The following is a 20,294-nucleotide window of genomic DNA, read 5'->3' on the forward strand; positions in this document are numbered from 1 at the left end:
TCCATTTTGTAGACTCCGGGCCTGCCATGGCTTCCTTATAGCTATTAGGTTCATCTAGATTTATTAGTGTACCATCACTAATATATGTGTCCCCTTCGGTAGTAATATGAAAACCATAAAACTGGGGTTGAACTCTAACTCTTTCGAAACGTCTAAGAGGTAAGGACTCGTCAATTGGTTTAACCGGAGTTTCCTCCTCGGGTTGAGCGCCAGCGGTAGAGGTTCCTTCATCACTTGATTCTTGAATCTCTTCAAGCTCGATCTGCCTCCCACTGTCTCTTTGGCTTATGAGTTCTCGCTCTCGGAAAACCCCTCTCCTCGCAACGAAGACAACATTGTCATTCGGTCTATAGAAGAGATATCCAAAGGATTTCTGCGGGTAGCCGATGAAAATACATCGCTCACTTCGAGGTTCGAGCTTGTCGTGAGTATCTCGTCTTACGAAAGCCTCGCAACCCCAAACCTTTATATGTGCTAACGAGGGAGCTTTCCCTGTCCACATCTCGTGAGGTGTTTTGGCAACCTTCTTAGTAGGGACTCGGTTAAGGATATGGGCGGCAGTCTCTAAGGCATACCCCCAGAATGAGATAGGTAGTGAAGCATGACTCATCATAGAACGAACCATGTCTAACAAGGTTCGATTACGCCTTTCTGCCACACCATTCAACTGCGGTGTCCTAGGTGGCGTCAATTGCGAAACTATTCCACATTCTTTGAGATAGTTGTGGAATTCAAGACTTAGGTACTCTCCTCCTCGATCGGATCGAAGCATCTTGATTTTCCTGCCCAATTGATTCTCCACTTCATTTTTGAATTCTTTGAACTTTTCAAACGTTTCTGACTTCTGCTTGATTAAGTAAATATACCCATATCTACTATAATCATCGGTAAAAGTCACGTAGAAGTGGTTCCCATCCTTTGTGGTAGATCTAAAGGGTCCACATACATCGGTATGTATGAGGTCCAATAAACCCTCACCCCTTTCACATGTGCTAGTGAAGGGTGACTTGGTCATCTTTCCAAGTAAACAAGATTTGCATGTGTCATCTTCCCTAAGGTTGAATGACTCCAACACTCCATCCTTTTGGAGTTGGGCTATGCGCTTCTTGTTGACATGTCCAAGACGACAATGCCATGAGGATTCTCTATCCATACTATTGGAAGAATTCATACACAACACATCATTTCCTAGGTTATCTACAACCATAACAGTTTCATAAATTCCATTACAAGGCATTGCTTCAAAGTATAAAACACCATTTAGATAAGCATAAATAGAACCATTCATATTATTAAATGAATATCTAAATCCTTGTTTAAACAACCCATGAAAAGAAATGATGTTTCGTGCCATATCTGGCAAGTAGCAACAATTATTAAAATCTAAATTCAATCCATTACTAAGCCCTAAAGAATACACTCCAATCTTGGTAACAGGCGGCGATCTTCTGTTCCCCATGATTAGATTTATTCTTCTGAGCTCCACATCTCTACTTTTTCCTAGTCCCTGCAAATCAGAACAAATGTGGTAACCACATCCTGTGTCAAGAACCCAAGAAATAGTGTGGGATGAATTTGGATTTAATTGTGTATATACCTGCAAAAGATGGCTTGATCTTTCCATCCTTGATGGCCTGTAGATATTCCGGGCAGCTTCTCTTCCAATGCCCTATTTTGTGGCAATGATGGCACTCTGCCTCCTTCGGGTTAGGGTTGGGTTTAGCAGGATTAACTTTGGTCCCACTAGAAGAGGAACCATCTCGGGACTTTCCCTTGCGGTGGCTCTTTGACGGAGCCTTCCTTTTTTTGCCCTTTCCCTGCCCTATAGCCAAAACAGGAGCAGTGGACGGATTGGGAGTTTGTGCAACAGACTTGTCCTTAAGGTTGCTCTCAGCAACCCTTAGGAGCCCTTGGAGCTTGCTTAGGGTGACCTCTTCCTTGTTCATGTGGTAGGTCATCCTAAATTGGTTGTAACACGGAGGCAAGGAGTGAAGGACCATGTCGATAGCCAAGTCTTCCCCAAAGTCGACATTCAACTTGCGAAGACGATCGACATACCTTTGCATCTTTTGCAAGTGAACGGTTAGAGATTCTCCATTACCCATTTTAGTAGTGATCATGTTAGTGAAGATCTCGTAACGTTCCTGCCTCGTGTTTTGATGGTATCTCTCCAATAAGTCTTGATGCATCTCGTACGGATACATGTCCTCATAGGACTTTTGGAATTCAGCGTTCATTGTGGCTATCATGATGCAATGAACCTTCGTTGCATCACGCTCATGAGTTTCAAAAGCAGTCATTTCAGCCGGAGTAGCGATTTCTGGATTGATCTTTTCGAGCTTCTCGTCAAGGACATACTCCTTGTCCTCGTAGCGAGCAATCGTGCGAATGTATCTTATCTATTTGCTAAAGTTCGTTCCATCGAAAGTCACCTTTTGGAAAAGGCTCATCAATGTAAACGAGCTAGCAACAGCGTTGTTGGCGTTCGACATCTACAAATAGAAAAAAGAAAAAGTTTGATTAGAATTGAATCCCTAATTATCACCCAATATGAAAAATTAGGGCTAGGATCCAACAACATTATTTACATATTAGAAAAGGGATGCCGTAATCCAACAGGCAAACAATTTGAAGGTAAGTGAATGACGATTCACTAATTCTCCATCACAAAACATAACCTTAAGTTTTAAATGCATTTAGAATTCCTAGATTTCGATGAGATTCATTGAACTTTTCAATGGCATGTTTAAATCTCGATATTCCCCTCTCGTTTGTGACTGGGATGCCGAGAATCACAAAGTGGGTATGAATAACCATGCAAATCTACATGGTGCCTTCATTGTTACAATCACCTATTCGATGTGCCGATAAACCACACACGCTCCACCGAACTATGATAAACAATGAATCACCCTTTGCCACCTTTGCTTAGAACCAATTAGTGTGCTGGTAAACCACACACGCTCCACTAACTTCTCAGCAAGGGTGCAAAGTGTAATTTCATGGGTTTGCATCAATTCACTTTTCCTAAAGTAACTAGGATTAGGAATTTGAAAAACATGTAGTTACTTTGTATTTCAATATTATACTTTTAATGAGGATATAGGGTTTCCCTATCCTACCCGTTCGGCTAACGACCCTCCACCGATCAAGCAAGCGGTGGGTGTGAATGTACACCCATTAAACGCCATTTTATAGGCAGTAACCTTATACCCACCTTATAGACCGACTTCGTGAATGAGGCCTACTAACGGTAAGACTAACATTTTAATTATACATACATATATATATATATTAAGCTTGTAATCATATAGTAGTATAGGGTTGAATTTTAAACTTGTAAAATTCTAAGGTTTGAAATTTAAATTGTCTAAATTAAACTTTTAATCACAAAACTTAAATTTCAAAAGTTGAGGACTAGTTTTAAACTTTTCAAAACATAAAGGATCAAATAAAAAATAATTTAAATTAACCATTTAATCTCGTAATTATCCATATTTGATTTATTTAAATGTTTCTTGCAAAACAATTTACCACTTTAATTAACATAATCAATTAATATCATATAAGGAAATTATTATTCAACTTATTGGTAAATATCTTTTATTAGGTCAAGAATATACTCACATATATGTTAAAATCCGAATTTTATTGACCCATAAAGATTAAGGCAAGTTTCCATAAGAAAAACATCAAGAAATCCCGAAACTAGCTTCTTCTGACGCTCGAACTCGCCGAGTACCACAATGGACTCGCTGAGTTGAGGCCTACTCGCCAAGTCCACTATGGAACTTGCTGAGTTCATCAGGCAGAAGGTGTCACACCCCAAAACCAGAACGACGGGAACGTTCTGGGATGGATGACGTCATGTCAAGTATCACAACACATGCATTATAGTAATCAAAGTACAACAAAACATTGAATTAATAGTAATAGTTTTACATGGTTTACATTACAATATATCAAAGTAATACAAGTAAATAATATAGGTGCAGCTTGGTACTAAACTGTCTTCGTTAGAAGCTCCGGAGATGTACCTGTCTAATGCTGACCTTAGAATACAAGTTATTTGAAAAGCGAGTATCAACATTTTTACAAATGCTGGTGAGTTCATAAGTATTTAGTGTCATTTTATTCAAATAACTTTAATAAAAGTGGTAGTTTTAGAGTATCCAATAAATTAGAGTCTTTTCCATAAAATCCTATATTTTCTTTAATAAATGCAGTCTTCTACCAAGACTGGACGAAGTTATGTGGTAAAAAGTAGTTTTCCCTTAATCGCTATCATTATCAAAATACAAAATTTGATTATTAAAGAAAGCAAGAGAAATTAGGGAAATAACATATGCCTCAGCAGTGAAGACTGCTGACTAAGGAAAAAGGACTCATAGACTCCAGGAGAGTATCGAACAAACGACACGCCTGGCTCAGTCTAACAAAGGGAGACACAGACCCCAGACGGTACCAAATGAAAGGTACGATTAGCAAGGTCTAAAAACAGAGACTGCAGACCCCAGACAGTATCAAATGAAAGACACAGCTAGTAAAGTCTAAAACAAGGAATACAGACCCCAGACAGTATCAAATGAAAGATACAGCTAGCAAGGTCTAAAAACAATGTGACTCTGAGAGTGGGTTTTCAGCATACAGTGTGACATATCGTTACCTTAAGGCCATGAATTATAAGGTAACCTGGGATACTCGTAACCATACTAACCGACACTAGAGTACCTGACGCCCTACAAGCGTCAATATAAAATATGACATTTGTCACCCCTTGGCTTGGTAGGCCGTGGACTGTAGCTAGCAGTTAGGGTACGGGGATGTCAATCCCGTATAAATCTATACACACAATGTCCGCTCTCCCTACAGGAGACTCTGGTTACCAACTAGATGACGGAGAAGGCCGTGTCCCGAAGATGCATCCCAAATAGTGGGTAGTGGGTTTCCAATATAAGTGTTGAACTAGAGGTAGAGACTCATAACTGAACTGACTAGAGTAATCCTATATGTTTATACTTGTATACATAATATATAACTAATGAATCAAACGAGCTTCGGACAGCCATCCGATCCCACCAGACCACATCTCAACGAAGAAAAGGAAATATGGCGGACAATCCTTCCTAAGTCCTTCAATCATTATTTATATGCACCTATACAAGCACATGCATACATCTAACTACGTCTGAGTGTGTAACAAGTGGAAACATATCGTGAAGTATAACCGAATCGCGATGTAAAAACGTACAGTGTGGAATAACCGAATCGTGATGTATAAACGTACAGTGTGGAATAACCGAATCGTGATGTACAAACGTACAATGTGGAAAAACCAAATCGTGAAGTATAAACGTACAGTGTGGAATAACCAAATCGTAAAGTATAAGCGTTACCAAATATAAGTGTATCACGAAGTGGAAATGTTATCAAGTAGGAGTTTAAACTAAGTAAAAGCGAAGCAGCGGTATCTAACAAGTAAGAGTATACGGCATGAAAGAGAACTTTGATGAAAACCTTGGAAAAACCTTTATACTTAAGAAAATCACAACTTGGTATTCTTTGGTAAAATAAGTTTGAAAACCTTTAGAAATTCTTTGGAAACCTTTCATAAACCAGTTTAAAATGAACTTTGATAAAACAATATAAGTAAGAGTTTTTGAACAAGTGAAAACATTTTTGAAAACCATTTATAGTATCGTACTCGGTAAAACAGTTTACAGTGTGGTAAATCCTTGTGCATGCGGGTTATCAATCACATGTGATTGATATGATAACTGACATGTTTAACTTGTATTCCCCCCTATAAAACATGTAAAAACATTTAAAAGGTTCATTTAGGGGTATGAACTCACCTGGTGTAAGTGGATCCGACGAAGGTGCCGGTTGGGTGCTCGGTGTCAAGTAAAGACTTGGACACACTTAGTGACCTATTTAACATATGATAACATATGTTCACATACAATTAGTACATTTAATACTAATTAAATAAGTATACGCACTCTAAGGAGCGGAAAACACTTTGGTTAAGAGTTTGGGGTGTCCCGGGTAACATTTAAGGGCTTAAATGGCTTAGGAATGGAGTTTACTCTTCAAGAGTAAACTCTATATATAGAGTTCACAGCCCTGGGACAACTCCCCATGAGTTTACGGCCGTAAACTCATGGTGAGGGTGTTCTAGGATGCTTAAAGGCCTTATCTCAATTGTGGAATTTTGCTAGGTCCAGATATAAAAGGTATGAACGGATTTAAGGCACTTAAATGGACCAAATGGGAGTTTACGGCTCTAACCAAGGGAGTTTATGGACGTAAGCTCCCAAGGACATCTTTCTTGGGTGTTTTAAGGGCTTAAGTGATTGAGAATAAATCCTATGTATTTTTCCAAGTCAAATGGGGAGTTTAGGGCACCATTTAACCCCTAATGGGAGTTTACGGCCCATGAACCACCCCTATGTGAGTTCACGGCCATGAACTCCTACTCCCTTAGTTTTATTAAAGTTTAAGGCCCTTACAATGATGGAATTGCTTCAAGGTATTTTTCCAAGGCCATAGGGGGTGTTTGGGGCATTTCTAGCACACAATCTTGAGTTTACTCCCCATGAAGAGGGGTTTACGGCCCAATCAAGTTCTTGGGCAGTAAACTCAAGTTTACTCCCTAAAATTATATTTCAAGGTGTTCTAAGTCCGAAGCCATAAGCCTAAAATTCATATCTAAGCCTTAGGGACAATTTGGAGGGGTTTTGGGGCTTAAAAACCCCATTAAATGGTGTTTACGGTCCAAGAGTATTCTTGGGACGTAAACACATCATTTTGTCCCTAATTTATGTTTTAAACTCGAATTTACAGGCTAGATAAGCTATATAACAAGTTAGGATAGTTTACCTACTCGTTTGGGGCTCGAAACGGACGATTTTTGGCTAGGGAACAAGTTGTAGAGAGAGAGTAAAAAGGTGGAAATGGAGTTTACTCTCCCTTATATAATGGTTGGAGTTGGGGCTCAGTGGAAATCTACCCAATACTACCGTTAAACGGGGCTTTTGGTCGCACCCGATTTAGTGGTCGCAATAAAATTTAACTTTTTCTAAATTAATATGGAAATGTAATTTGCATGCTTTTACTTTATTTTATTACGACGAATAACGACATAGAATATAAATAAATAAAACATTTATTTATTTTACGACCTTAAATTAACGGAACTTTTATAACGTGGAATATTCCGTTAACGAAAATGGGGTAATGTAACGGAATAACTTTGGGTTGTCACAGAAGGACAAAAAACGAATTTTGCACTCAACAAGCAATCAACAAATGTATCAATTCAATAAAAACCAATCAAGGCTCTGATACCACTGATGGGTTTGAGCCATAAGAACTTTCCTATGTGCACATACAAACCCTAATGCTTGGATCTAAGTTTCTCTAATTGAACATGAAATGTATCCAAGACTTCTATTGATAGATCTAGTATAAACATTCAAATCATAACATAAGAAATTAGATCTAAAGGAATACCTGGAGTTGCTTGCTTGAATCTTCTTGTCTTTGGAGCTTAGAGTCACAATTTTCACTCCTCTAATGGCTTACAAACACCAACTAGCAAGAGGATGATAATAGAGAGAGAGAGAGAGAGGAGGGTGAGAAATCGGCTAGGGTTACTCCAATAACAAGGGTGCCAATTTCCTTGCCTCCATGGGTCTATATATACTAGTGAGCCTCCTAGGGTTTCACCCTTAAAACCCTAATTGGATAACTTAGGCCCTAAGAAATCCAATATCCTTATTGATAAACCTTTGGACGATTTCTAGGCTCTTCCAAACCCTAAAATCGTCCACCCTCTTATTCATAAGGAATCACAGCCCAAAATACAACTATCATACAATTGACAGTTTATGCCCCTTTATTTAATTAATCTCTTTAAGTCACCAAATTAATTCCTAATTAATTTATGACTTATATTAATCAAATAACAATATTATTATTCCTTATATTATTCTCATAATATATTAATAATATTTCTTCTCTCACTATAAATCATCCTGTCAAGTTGCTATGGTGAAGGCAACCCAAAAGGACCATGCTCAACCGGGTCAAATACTTACCAAATATAGTTACAACCTTAGACACTATTCCAACATAAATATCTACACATAACACGTACATAAACTTGTAAGGATGTCGTGGCTACCCCCTGGGTCTTATACCATTGTGCCATGGGCTACCCCACATGGTCTTCCATGCAAGTATCACAAAGACAACTAGCATATCACATAATTACCAACATACCACCAAGCATAAAGCTAACTATAATATCACACAACATAAGATGGGTCGGCCTTGGTGCCTTAGACCCATTGGTATGGTGAGAAGACTCACCTGCAACTGTCGGCTGAAGAAATAAGATCACGCTGCTCCAACCACGGACACGAACTCCTCCACTGGTCAACACCAAATAACTGAACTCAATAAATACCAATAATTACCAAAATACCCCTAGAAGTCAATTGGTCAACTCTTGGTCAAAGTCAAAGTCCTTAGTCAAAGTCAAACTTCCTGACTGACTCTACTCGCCGAGTCAACCCGTTGACTCGTCAAGTCCCATCCTGCTCAACTCACCGAGTCGTCCCTCGACTCACCGATTCACGACTTAACCAGAAAAGGTTAGGGTTCCATGACTAGACTCGCCGAGTCCAAGAACAAACTCGTCGAGTCCAAGGCAATCTTTAACGGACTCGCCGGGTTGTTCTTCCAACTCGCCGAGTTCATGCACATATTCATACAACTCGTCGAGTACACTCATGTGACTCGCCGAGTATCACCAGTTCTGAATCCATTCAGAGGATTTTCAAGCCATGCAGGGGCTCCAATCCATAGATCTACCCTTCTATAAGCTATCCCTCACGTAAAGTTGCAAACTTTACGTGATACCAAGGAGATATAAGCCCAAAACACACTAGGGCTTGGGTTTTAGACAAAGGGGCTTTACCAACAACCCATGAACTGAAGCTTTATGACATTCTAAGCCATCATGAGTTTAGATCTGGAGCAGCAACCCCAGATCTAACTCCCAAATCCGAGATAGGTCTCAAAACAAGTTAAGGGACTCCCAAAACAACCACCAAGGATAAACCAAAAAGGAAATAGCTTAAGATAAGGCTCCTTACCTCAGAGATGTGCCCAAAACTGATGTAGATCACAAATCTATACAAGCCCTTGATGCTAACTTCTAATTTCTCAAGATCCTTCCACCAATTTCCTCTTCTAAGCCCCCAATCTCCTCAATAATGAAGCCTCACACGAATTTTGGGGTTTCTGGAACTCAAAGGGAAGGTAAATAGGCTGAAGGAGGAACATAACATTCTTTATATAGGGCACAGCCCCTGGATTAGGGTTTTTCTCTCTTCAGCACCAACTCGTCGAGTCCAACTACCGACTCGACGAGTTGGGCACTTAACTCGTGACCAAATTCCCGCTCTGACTCGGCGAGTCGGCGAGTCGGAATACCTACTCGTCGAGTCCCCTTCTTTATTTACACTTTACCCCCTGAACTCTTGATTCTGACTTGGGATGTTAGATTTCCTTTCTTGGCCTATCTGATTTCGGGTGTTACAAAATCACTGTAAAACAAATCAATAACAATAAGCAAAAGTGAGATCGAACAATCAAAGTCACATGTTAAACATATCTTGATAAAGAGCAGGTTCTGAAACGAACTTCCAAACCAAAAAATCAGATTTTGGCTTCTGAATGCTTTCCAAACATAATGTTGCTATAACTAATTCCTCAATTGATTTCAACTGTGTTTGGATCTCAATGAGGAATGAAAGGGCGTTTTTATATCTAATTCATAAGCTTCAACTAGATTTGGTTTTCTGAAGCAAATTCAAACCCATAAAAAAATCATATTTGGGTTTTTGAAACAATTTATGATTTCGGAACATGACATCAAAAATAAGATGAAGGGCATTGTCAAGGTTAGAGATGGATCTGAGATACATGTGAGGTCGCCGGTTTTACAAAATCAATTTAGGTTGACGGTGAGGAGGGAAGAAGGAGGATATGCAGTCAAAGGTGAAGATGGAGGTGGTCGGAGAAGATGATCAGACCTCTCAGTGGTGGCTCAAATGAGGGCGAAGAAAAGAAGAGATGGGACCGATGAACCATATCTCCCTCAGATGTTCTTCTGTCGAACCAGATCCACCCCATTGAGTGAGATCTCCTTTCGTATGTGGGTGTTTTCCGGCGATCTTTGCGGTTATCCCTGTGTTTTCCGGCAACTGAACATAAAGAGGGGAAGGAAGGGTGTGGTTGAAGGTGGCCCAATGGGGTAAGGGGGGGGGGTGACGAGAATATGGAAAGTGATGAAGAGTGGGAACTGGGAAGAGATAAAATGAGCAGGGGTTGGCCCATTTAGGGATGTCAACGGGGGCAAACGTGACAGGGAGTGCAAACCCCCCCCCCCCCCCCCATTGATTTTTGGCTACATTTTTTTTGGGCTAAAAGAAGCTATTTTTGATGTAACAAATAATTATTTATAACATAATTTTACATGTTAAAAATAAAAAAGTTATGACATCTTAAAAACATTATAGTAACAATTTAAAAACATGTTTTTTGATGAATTTTGGAAGCTCAAAATCATGTTATTGTTTATTATATTTATATAATTAATATATGTAAATATATGTGTAATTTATTAACGGGGTCCCCATGGGGGTTTCGGGACGAGATTAAGCTTCTAAATACTTAGCCAACGGATACGAATTCGAAAAAACGGTCAATCTCCGAAAGGCCTTTGCAGAGCTTTAGGGGGAATACTTTTGTGGTCTTTCACCTTCTTCCTTTTGACTGGCCAATATCTTTGAATCAGGGCTTTCGCTATTCCCACAGTCCCTTAGTCCCGTCGGTTTATCTCATATTTGCAGAAGAAGGAACTTGCTTAATGCCATGCCGGAAGTGTAATTAAGTAGGCGGTTGGTCGTATAAAAGTCTTTGAAGTAAGGTTCAATGCTTAGCGTTTAGTTAGGATATTTTTCATACGAGTATGCCCTTATCCCGTAAGCCTGCCATCGTTGGAAGCCCCTTCCATTCGGCCCAAACTTTCTTTCGATTACGTCTGCTTCCTAAAAACCTTAGTTAGTCGTTTAGTCAAAGTCGTACGTATGCCCCTTTCAAATCGTTCTATCATTCGAAGTAGGAGCAGGGGTAGCGGGCAGAGAATGGTATAGCGAGTTCATGTGCTTGCAGTTGGTTTACTACCATCCCCCTAACCTTTAGTCTCTGTGAAGTGTCTCTCAGGTATTGGGAGAACATCATGCCCCTTAGCTCGCTTGTATCGGATCAAGGGGGGAGCTTACCGCCCTCGAAATTAAAACGGAGGTTAACCTTGCCCCGCCCCCGATTTTTTTTAAAAAAAATCCTCCAAACGGGACGAGGCCCCCACGAGACTTTTTGATATCCCTAGGCCCATTTCCATTATCTTTATTATTAAAATAAAAAATAACAAAATAGAAAAATAAAAATAAAATTAAAAAGGATATAATTGTCTTTTTATATTTAGTTATATTTAGTAGGGACCAAACGCATTATAAAAGCAAACCATAGGGATGGACTGAGTTAAAAAAATTCTTAGGGACCAAACATACAGATTACCTTAAACCATAAGGACCATCCGTGTAATTTGTCCTTTTTAAAAACAACTTTTTACTTTTTCTAAACAAAAACTAATCCATACACATTTAAAAAATAACTTTAAATAACTTTTGTAAATTGTTCAAACAATCATGATGTGCAGTGTGGGAACTTTTCAGTTCCCGATTTTCTGTCTTCGGTTCTTTAAACCCCATTGATATGCGACTTTTGTATCAGGTATTATTTCCTTTTGATAGTCTGATAATCATATTCTTATGCACTCCAGATGTTTGTGAAATTGCCTGATTTCTTTCAACTTTACAGGCAATCGATTTTACTTGCCCTTTCAATGCATCGGGGTTTTGCGTCAAAGATGTTCGGTGCTCAAATTTGATCTATCGAAGGGAGTTCGCATGCTTCCATTTCTGTATGTGATGTAGTATATGCCTCAAGTAAGTGTGAATTGCGAAGTTGATTAAAACATCTCTTGTGTTGTTTATAAGTTTCCAATGCTTACTTCTACTTGAAGTGAGAATATTTCAAACTCATTGGATGTAAGATATCAAAGAGATTATCACAACTTGAATAGAATACTGAGATTCTTCAAGCTTGGATCGTTGGTTAGTTTTGTACATTTATCTCAACATTTAGAAAGAAAACTGATCATTGAGAATTGAAGAATCATAATAAGATCAAGAGATAATTGGTTGCTTGAAGATAGAAAATCTAATCTTGCTACTTGAAGAATCATAATTAAATGATGTGATAATCAGTTGCTTTAAGCAGTATGATATATTTATACTAACTCTCAGTAATGCTTTCTTAGGCTATTATTATCTAAATATGATTCTCTTAATTTGGAAAATCAAAATTCTTTTTACCCAAATACTTAGACATATTATTACCACTTCTTTTCATATAAAATCAGTTGAAGACATCCATCATGGAAAATGTTCAATCTTTTATGTGTAACATACTATAAGGAAATTCCTTACATATATGCATGCCGTATTTGTCCATTGTAAATGGGAAGCTAGACTGCATAAAATTGAGCTGAAGTTTTGGTATCATTTCACTATTAGTTAATTTTTGTAAATTAGTTATATTTTGCACTTCCTTCAATCATCTCGCTATGAAAATCTATGAAACAAGAGTAATCGCTTTAACCGACTTCTCAAAGAAAGACCATAATGCCCCTTAACAACAGGATTATTACAAAAAAGAGTCAACCCTTTAAGGTCTGACACGTCTTGTATAAGTAAACCTCAAAGGAAAAGGACCACTTTGTAAAGTTTCAGTTTCACCTTGTCCTCAAGGTGAGCATTATTAGGGAACATCGCATCCAAATTCTCCCAATGATGCTTCAAAAAATGATAAGTCTTTCCATTTGACAAGAATTTCAAGTTGAACTTGTAGTCATACCTCCCGATTTTGGTAGTCCTTCAATGAAATCCATAGATACTTCTTCTCACACCTTCAATGGTAATTGAATTGGTTGAAGTAACCAATTCAATTGTGCTACCATTTCATTTGAGTTGAAATTGTGTTTTGCTCCACAATCAGTGAGACTATGTTGTATGAATCATTAAGGCTATGCTTGGCGCGCCATAGCTAGCTTATATTTCAAGCTTTTTTATGTTGTCATGTTTGGCAAGCCAAAAAGTAGCTTATAAGCTAACTTTTTAAAAAGCTACTTAGACTAGCTTTTTAGGAGCTTTTTAAAATATTTCCAAAATATACCCCTTAATTAATTATAGATACACATTTTTTTTGAACGGCGGTTTGGTGCAGCGGGCAGTCACATCTGATAGGGTAGTATGCCATAACACCCAACGAACTTGGGTTCAATCCCTCCCTGAAGAGATAACAACAACATCCTCAGCAACCCAATTTCCCATTAAGGGGCTTCACTGCTTTGGACACGAATAGAACTCGACACCATTCCCCCAGAAGGAAACCCTTTGGGAGGGGAAAACTGGAGTGTGCCTCCGCCCAGTTAAACTGGACCTCATTGGCATAAACACATTCTTTTAAATGCCCTTTTATGTCATTTTATATCTTTTAGCTAGTTTTTCAATTTGTTTTACCAAACGTCATTTTTTATCAGCTAACAACTAGTTTTTTAGCTAGTACACCAAACATAACCTAAGTAGGAGCGTGAGAGGATGATGGAAGTAGCAGTGGATATCTACGTTATATATGATTAAAGTTATCTACAACATAAGACGATAAAAAACTTTCTAATAATCTAATCAATTGCATTTATGACATCTAATTCTATCATAAAAGGAAGAAACGTTAATGCAATGATACATAACAATGCATAGTAACCGTTGGATTATATTTTCAATCAACGTCCACAAATCAATCAACTTGCTAACCCTCTCATTTTACCACCCTATAGCCTCCATCCTCATTTACCTTCCTCCTCTCTGTGCTTCTCATGTCTCCCAACACAAAATCTATCGAAAGTTTTCTTCCCAACTCGATTTTTTCAAGTAACAGTTTATCCGAGCCAAGAATGGCTAGTTACCCTTTTGTGGAATCCGAATCTAATCAAGGATTCTTGAAAGATTGGATCTCTTTATACGCCTCAACTCCTTTTGAGTTGAATGATAAAAGCATACGACTTTTGAACACTCCGTCAAGTGATTCTCTCAATGAGATTCACGAAAAAACATCGGGTAGGAAAAAAAACAATAATGTGGAAATTGATGGGAAAGTAAACATGGAGTTGTTGGGAAGAGGAAATGGTAGACGCCAATGGAGTTTTAGAGAAGACATGTATATTTCTTTTTTAGTTATGTTTTATTTTTATAATTTTTGTCATGCTCTTGAGATAAAATGTTTATTTTCAGGTTGTTGCTGCAGCTAGTGCATCTGTATGGAGCCAAGAATTGGACCCGCATTGCTGAAAAGTTCCCTATGAGAATTGGGAAGCAATGTAGAGAGAGATGGCAAAATTATTTGAGGCCAAATATCATGGTATCGATTTTGTGTTATTATTAACAAATTATAACATCAGTTATTTAATTTTTTCATTTTGTTTGTCATACGTTTTTGCTCCATGAATGATGAATCGTATAATCAAGAAAATAGCGTCTTTTGTTGATGTTATATAAAACTACATTATTTTACAAATACATTAGCCTGCAGCGTTAGTGTTTGGTATGGTGGACTCAGAGAAAAATGAAATTGTACGCGTTACAATGGAAATTGGAATAGAGTGGACTATTCCCACCATTTTGTTAATTTTCATTCTTTAGTAGGTTGGTGATTTTTGTTTTTTGGAAAAGGTTTAAAATAACCAACGAACTATTTTGTTTGTCCACTTTTAGTCATTCAACTTTATTTTTGTGAACTTTTAGGTAATATGAACTTTTCAAAATTGTCTAGTTTTAGGCACTCAACTTATTTTTGTCTACTTTTAGGTAATATGAATTTTTCAAAATCGTTTAGTTTTAGCCACTCAACTTATTTTTGTCCAGTTTTAGGTAATATGAAGTTTTCAAAATTGTCTAGTTTTAGCCACTCAACTTATTTTTGTCCACTTGTAGGTAATATGAAGTTTTCAAAATCGTCTAGTTTTAGGCACTCAACTTACTTTTGTCCACTTTTAGGTAATATGAACTTTTCAAAATCGTCTAGTTTTAGCCATTCAACTTATTTTTGTCCACTTTTAGGTAATATGAACTTTCAAAATCGTCTAGTTTTAGCCACTCAACTTATTTTTGTCCACTTTTAGGTAATATGAACTTTCAAAATCGTCTAGTGTTAGCCACTCAACTTATTTTTGTCCACTTGTAGGTAATATGAAGTTTTCAAAATTGTCTAGTTTTAGCCACTCAACTTATTTTTGTCCACTTTTAGGTAAGATGAACTTTCAAAATCGTCTAGTTTTAGCCACTTATTTTTGTCCACTTTTAGGTAATATGAACTTTTCAAAATCCTCTAGTTTCAGGCACTCAACTTATTTTTGTCCACTTTTAGGTAATATGAACTTTCAAAGTCGTCTAGTTTTAGCCACTCAACTTAATTTTGTCCACTTTTAGGTAATATGAACTTTCAAAATCATCTAGTTTTAGCCACTCAACTTATTTTTGTCCAATTTTTAGGTAATATGAACTTTTCAAAATCGTCTAGTTGTAGGCACTCAACTTATTTTTGTCCACTTTTAGGTAATATGAACTTTCAAAATCGTCTAATTTTAGCCACTCAACTTATTTTTGTCCACTTTTAGGTAATATGAACTTTCAAAATCGTCTAGTTTTAGCTACTCAACTTATTTTTGTCCACTTTTAGGTAATATGAACTTTTCAAAATCGTCTAGTTTTAGCCACTCAACTTATTTTTGTCCACTTTTAGGTAATATGAACTTTCAAAATCGTCTAGTTTTAGCCACTCAACTTATTTTTGTCCACTTTTAGGTAATATGAACTTTTCAAAATCCTCTAGTTTTAGGCACTCAACTTATTTTTGTCCACTTTTAGGTAATATGAACTTTCAAAGTCGTCTAGTTTTAGCCACTCAACTTAATTTTGTCCACTTTTAGGTAATATGAACTTTCAAAATCGTCTAGTTTTAGCCACTCAACTTATTTTTGTCCACTTTTAGGTAATATGAACTTTCAAAATCGTCTAGTTGTAGGCACTCAACTTATTTTTGTCCACTTTTAGGTAATATGAACTTTCAAAATCGTCTAGTTTTAGGCACTCAACTTATTTTTGTCCACTTTTAGGTAATATGAACTTTCAAAATCGTCTAGTTTTAGCTACTCAACTTATTTTTGTCCACTTTTAGGTAATATGAACTTTTCAAAATCGTCTAGTTTTAGCCACTCAACTTATTTTTGTCCACTTTTAGGTAATATGAACTTTCAAAATCGTCTAGTTTTAGCCACTCAACTTATTTTTGTCCACTTTTAGGTAATATGAAGTTTTCAAAATTGTCTAGTTTTAGCCACTCAACTTATTTTTGTCCACTTTTAGGTAAGATGAACTTTCAAAATCGTCTAGTTTTAGCCACTCAACTTATTTTTGTCCACTTTTAGGTAATATGAACTTTTCAAAATCCTCTAGTTTCAGGCACTCAACTTATTTTTGTCCACTTTTAGGTAATATGAACTTTCAAAGTCGTCTAGTTTTAGCCACTCAACTTAATTTTGTCCACTTTTAGGTAATATGAACTTTCAAAATCATCTAGTTTTAGCCACTCAACTTATTTTTGTCCAATTTTTAGGTAATATGAACTTTTCAAAATCGTCTAGTTGTAGGCACTCAACTTATTTTTGTCCACTTTTAGGTAATATGAACTTTCAAAATCGTCTAATTTTAGCCACTCAATTTATTTTTGTCCACTTTTAGGTAATATGAACTTTCAAAATCGTCTAGTTTTAGCTACTCAACTTATTTTTGTCCACTTTTAGGTAATATGAACTTTTCAAAATCGTCTAGTTTTAGCCACTCAACTTATTTTTGTCCACTTTTAGGTAATATGAACTTTCAAAATCGTCTAGTTTTAGCCACTCAACTTATTTTTGTCCACTTTTAGGTAATATGAACTTTTCAAAATCGTCTAATTTTAGGCACTCAACTTATTTTTGTCCACTTTTAGGTAATATGAACTTTCAAAATCGTCTAGTTTTAGCCACTCAACTTATCTTTGTCCACTTTTAGGTAATATGAACTTTCAAAATCGTCTAGTTTTAGGCACTCAACTTATTTTTGTCCACTTTTAGGTAATATGAACTTTCAAAATCGTCTAGTTTTAGCCACTCAACTTATTTTTGTCCACTTTTAGGTAATATGAACTTTCAAAATCGTCTAGTTTTAGTCACTTAACTTATTTTTGTCCACTTTTAGGTAATATGAACTTTCAAAATCGTCTAGTTTTAGCCACTCACCTTATTTTTGTCCACTTTTTGGTAATATAAACTTTTCAAAATCGTCTAGTTTTTGGCACTCAACTTATTTTTGTCCACTTTTAGGTAATATGAACTTTCAAAATCGTCTAGTTTTAGGCACTCAACTTATTTTTGTCCACTTTTAGGTAATATGAACTTTCAAAATCGTCTAGTTTTAGTCACTCAACTTATTTTTGTCCACTTTTAGGTAATATGAACTTTCAAAATCGTCTAGTTTTAGTCACTCAACTTATTTTTGTCCACTTTTAAGTAATATGAACTTTTCAAAATCGTCTACTTTTAGCTACTCAACTTATTCTTCTCCACTTTTAGATAATGAACTTTCTAAAATCATCTTATTTTAGTCATGTAAGTATGTAAGGGCTACAGCCAGTTAAAGGGACTAAAACTATATGATTTTGAAAAGTTCATTACCTAAAAGTGGACAAAAATAAGTTGAGTGGCTAAAAACAGACAATTTTGAAAAGTTCATATTACCTAAAAGTGGACAAAAATAAGTTGAATGACTAAAAGTAGCCAAACAGAATAGTTTGTTGGTTATTTTTAACCTTCCCCCCCACCCTTTTTTTTTTTTTTTTTTTTTTTTTTTTTTTTTTCATTCCATAGTTAATGAAAGATTACAATATAACCTATTTTTATTTATGTAATATCTGATGACATAAATTCATTTTTAGAAATTACTTCATTTTAATTTTTAAGTACATTACAATTTTATTTTCTAAATATAACTAAACATATATTCTCTATTGTTATATTATTTGTGTTTTGATGAGATGGGCATTCGTGTCTTTTTGCATAGACAGGATTATTTTCGAGGACATAATGGTGAAGGGCATTAATGTCTTTTTCACAGACAAGACTATCCCACTTTTTTTTGGTGGGACAAAATAGTGCAAATTTGTCCCATTGATATCTGATCTAAGAAACATTCCAATGCATGTCAAACACAGTACAATCCAGTCTGTTATGACTTGAGTGGGCCCTAATAGCTTTTTGTATATTAACTCTTTATTCTCCTTTTTCTTCTTGTAGAAAAATGCATGGACCGAAGAAGAAGACAAGTTACTAATTTCATTACACCAACAATTCGGCAACAAATGGGCAGATATAGCAAGAAGGATGCCAGGAAGGACAGAAAACAACATCAAAAACCACTGGAATGCGACAAAAAGAAAACAATTTTTAAACAAGAATCATGAAAAGACCAAAAACCCCTCCTCCCTTTTAAAAGATTACATCACAAGCATTACTTCTTCCTCTTCACCCAATCATCAAATCAACATCCAGCAACCACCACCCCCGGTGGTGGATCACACCACAACTGATTCCGTGGTTGGTTATAAGCCTGCTGAGCTGGCACCTGATGAAAGGGATGTTGATTTTGATTTTGATGATGTGTCATCTCAATTGGTTGATGAGTTGGTGTTTGATCCAACAAAGGAGATGGATTTTCTGAAATTGTTCTGTCAGTAGTTTAATTGCTGGGTTTTGGATTCGGGTTTCGGTTATTTCATTTCTTGCGGTTTTTATTGGAATTGTGAACTTGATATGAATTAAGTTTGAATTAGACAATTTGTTTGTTTTAGGAAGTAATTGATATGTCAAATAAATTTGAATCTGAAAGAATGGGAATTTGACTTTGAATGATTCATAATTTGATAGTTTGAATATTTTTTGAGTGTTTCTTTATATTTAAAATAATTATCAATGGTTGTCTTTGAATAATTATCAATAGAAATCACATAATTTATAACATAACATAATGATACATTGTGTTTGAAATCACATAATTTATAACACAGCACAAGTGAAGTTATCGAGCTCATGTTTTACTTTTTTTACTTTTAATCGAATACAAATGCGATTTTGATGCAACTTTGGTGGTTGCTATAGATTTATGTTTCAACCCAACGAAGCTTTAGCACACAATTTAGCACTATGGTTGTTTAACAGGAAAATTTAGAAAATTTTAAATCGTAATCCTGTAACAAATTTTTTAATGTTACATGCACATAAACTGGTAAAATTAAATGCGTTCAGCCATATTTACTTTATCAAAATTATTAAGTTTGTCTACAGGTTGAGTAACCACAAGATGGTCTAAAAGTACTTGCTTTATATGAGAAGAATGTAAATCAACTTCGGCAAAACTTTGTTAATATTGAGAGGTACATTTGATTACACATGAAGTCAGTTTTATAAAATTTGTGTGCTTTACTTCTGATCCTTCAACAACAATCAGCGATCCAACACATAGATTTTGTTCTTTTTTTTTTTCATCAGCCCCTGTTTCCTGATTCTACTTGGCTAAACAATGGCCTTGAAAACATCTCACAACTCTCACAAATTCAGATTTACTCTCTCTCCAAATAACTACGGTTTTTGGAAAACAATGATTCATCCATTCCTTGTTACAAACAATCTAACTGGATATGTTGATGGTACCATTCCATGTCCATCACCACTGGTTGAACAAACCACCTCATCAGACAAAGAGACTGTCATGACATCCCAATCAAATCCTATTATCCTATATGGGTCTCTAACGATGCTCATATCAGGATGTTGACCATCTCAACAATCTCAGAGGCTGCTTTTCCTCATGTTCAAGGTATCTCCACATCTTACGAAGTCTGGCTTCCCTGGAACGTGCATACGCCCCTCATACCTCCTCCAGGGAATATACCCTAAAAACACAATTACTAAAGATTCAAATGAAGGAGACGAAACATCCTCAACA

General features: G+C 36.4%; 1 protein-coding gene across 1 annotated transcript; it reads left to right on the plus strand.

Annotated features, from left to right (window-relative positions):
* The first annotated feature begins 11,739 nt into the window (after nucleotides 1–11,739).
* LOC145093435 (transcription factor MYB98-like) lies at nucleotides 11,740–19,224 on the plus strand. The gene is made up of 4 exons (XM_079031561.1): nucleotides 11,740–11,868; nucleotides 11,956–12,083; nucleotides 14,490–14,616; nucleotides 18,587–19,224. Exons 3-4 carry the CDS (start codon nucleotides 14,557–14,559, stop codon nucleotides 19,025–19,027), a joined length of 501 nt encoding a protein of 166 aa, XP_078887687.1. The 5' UTR covers nucleotides 11,740–11,868; nucleotides 11,956–12,083; nucleotides 14,490–14,556; the 3' UTR covers nucleotides 19,028–19,224.
* The last annotated feature ends 1,070 nt before the right edge of the window (nucleotides 19,225–20,294 follow it).

The sequence above is a fragment of the Lactuca serriola genome, chromosome 3 (assembly GCF_051521515.1).
Source record: "Lactuca serriola cultivar US96UC23 chromosome 3, Lser_US96UC23_V15, whole genome shotgun sequence".
In the NCBI taxonomy this organism is placed as follows: domain Eukaryota; kingdom Viridiplantae; phylum Streptophyta; class Magnoliopsida; order Asterales; family Asteraceae; genus Lactuca; species Lactuca serriola.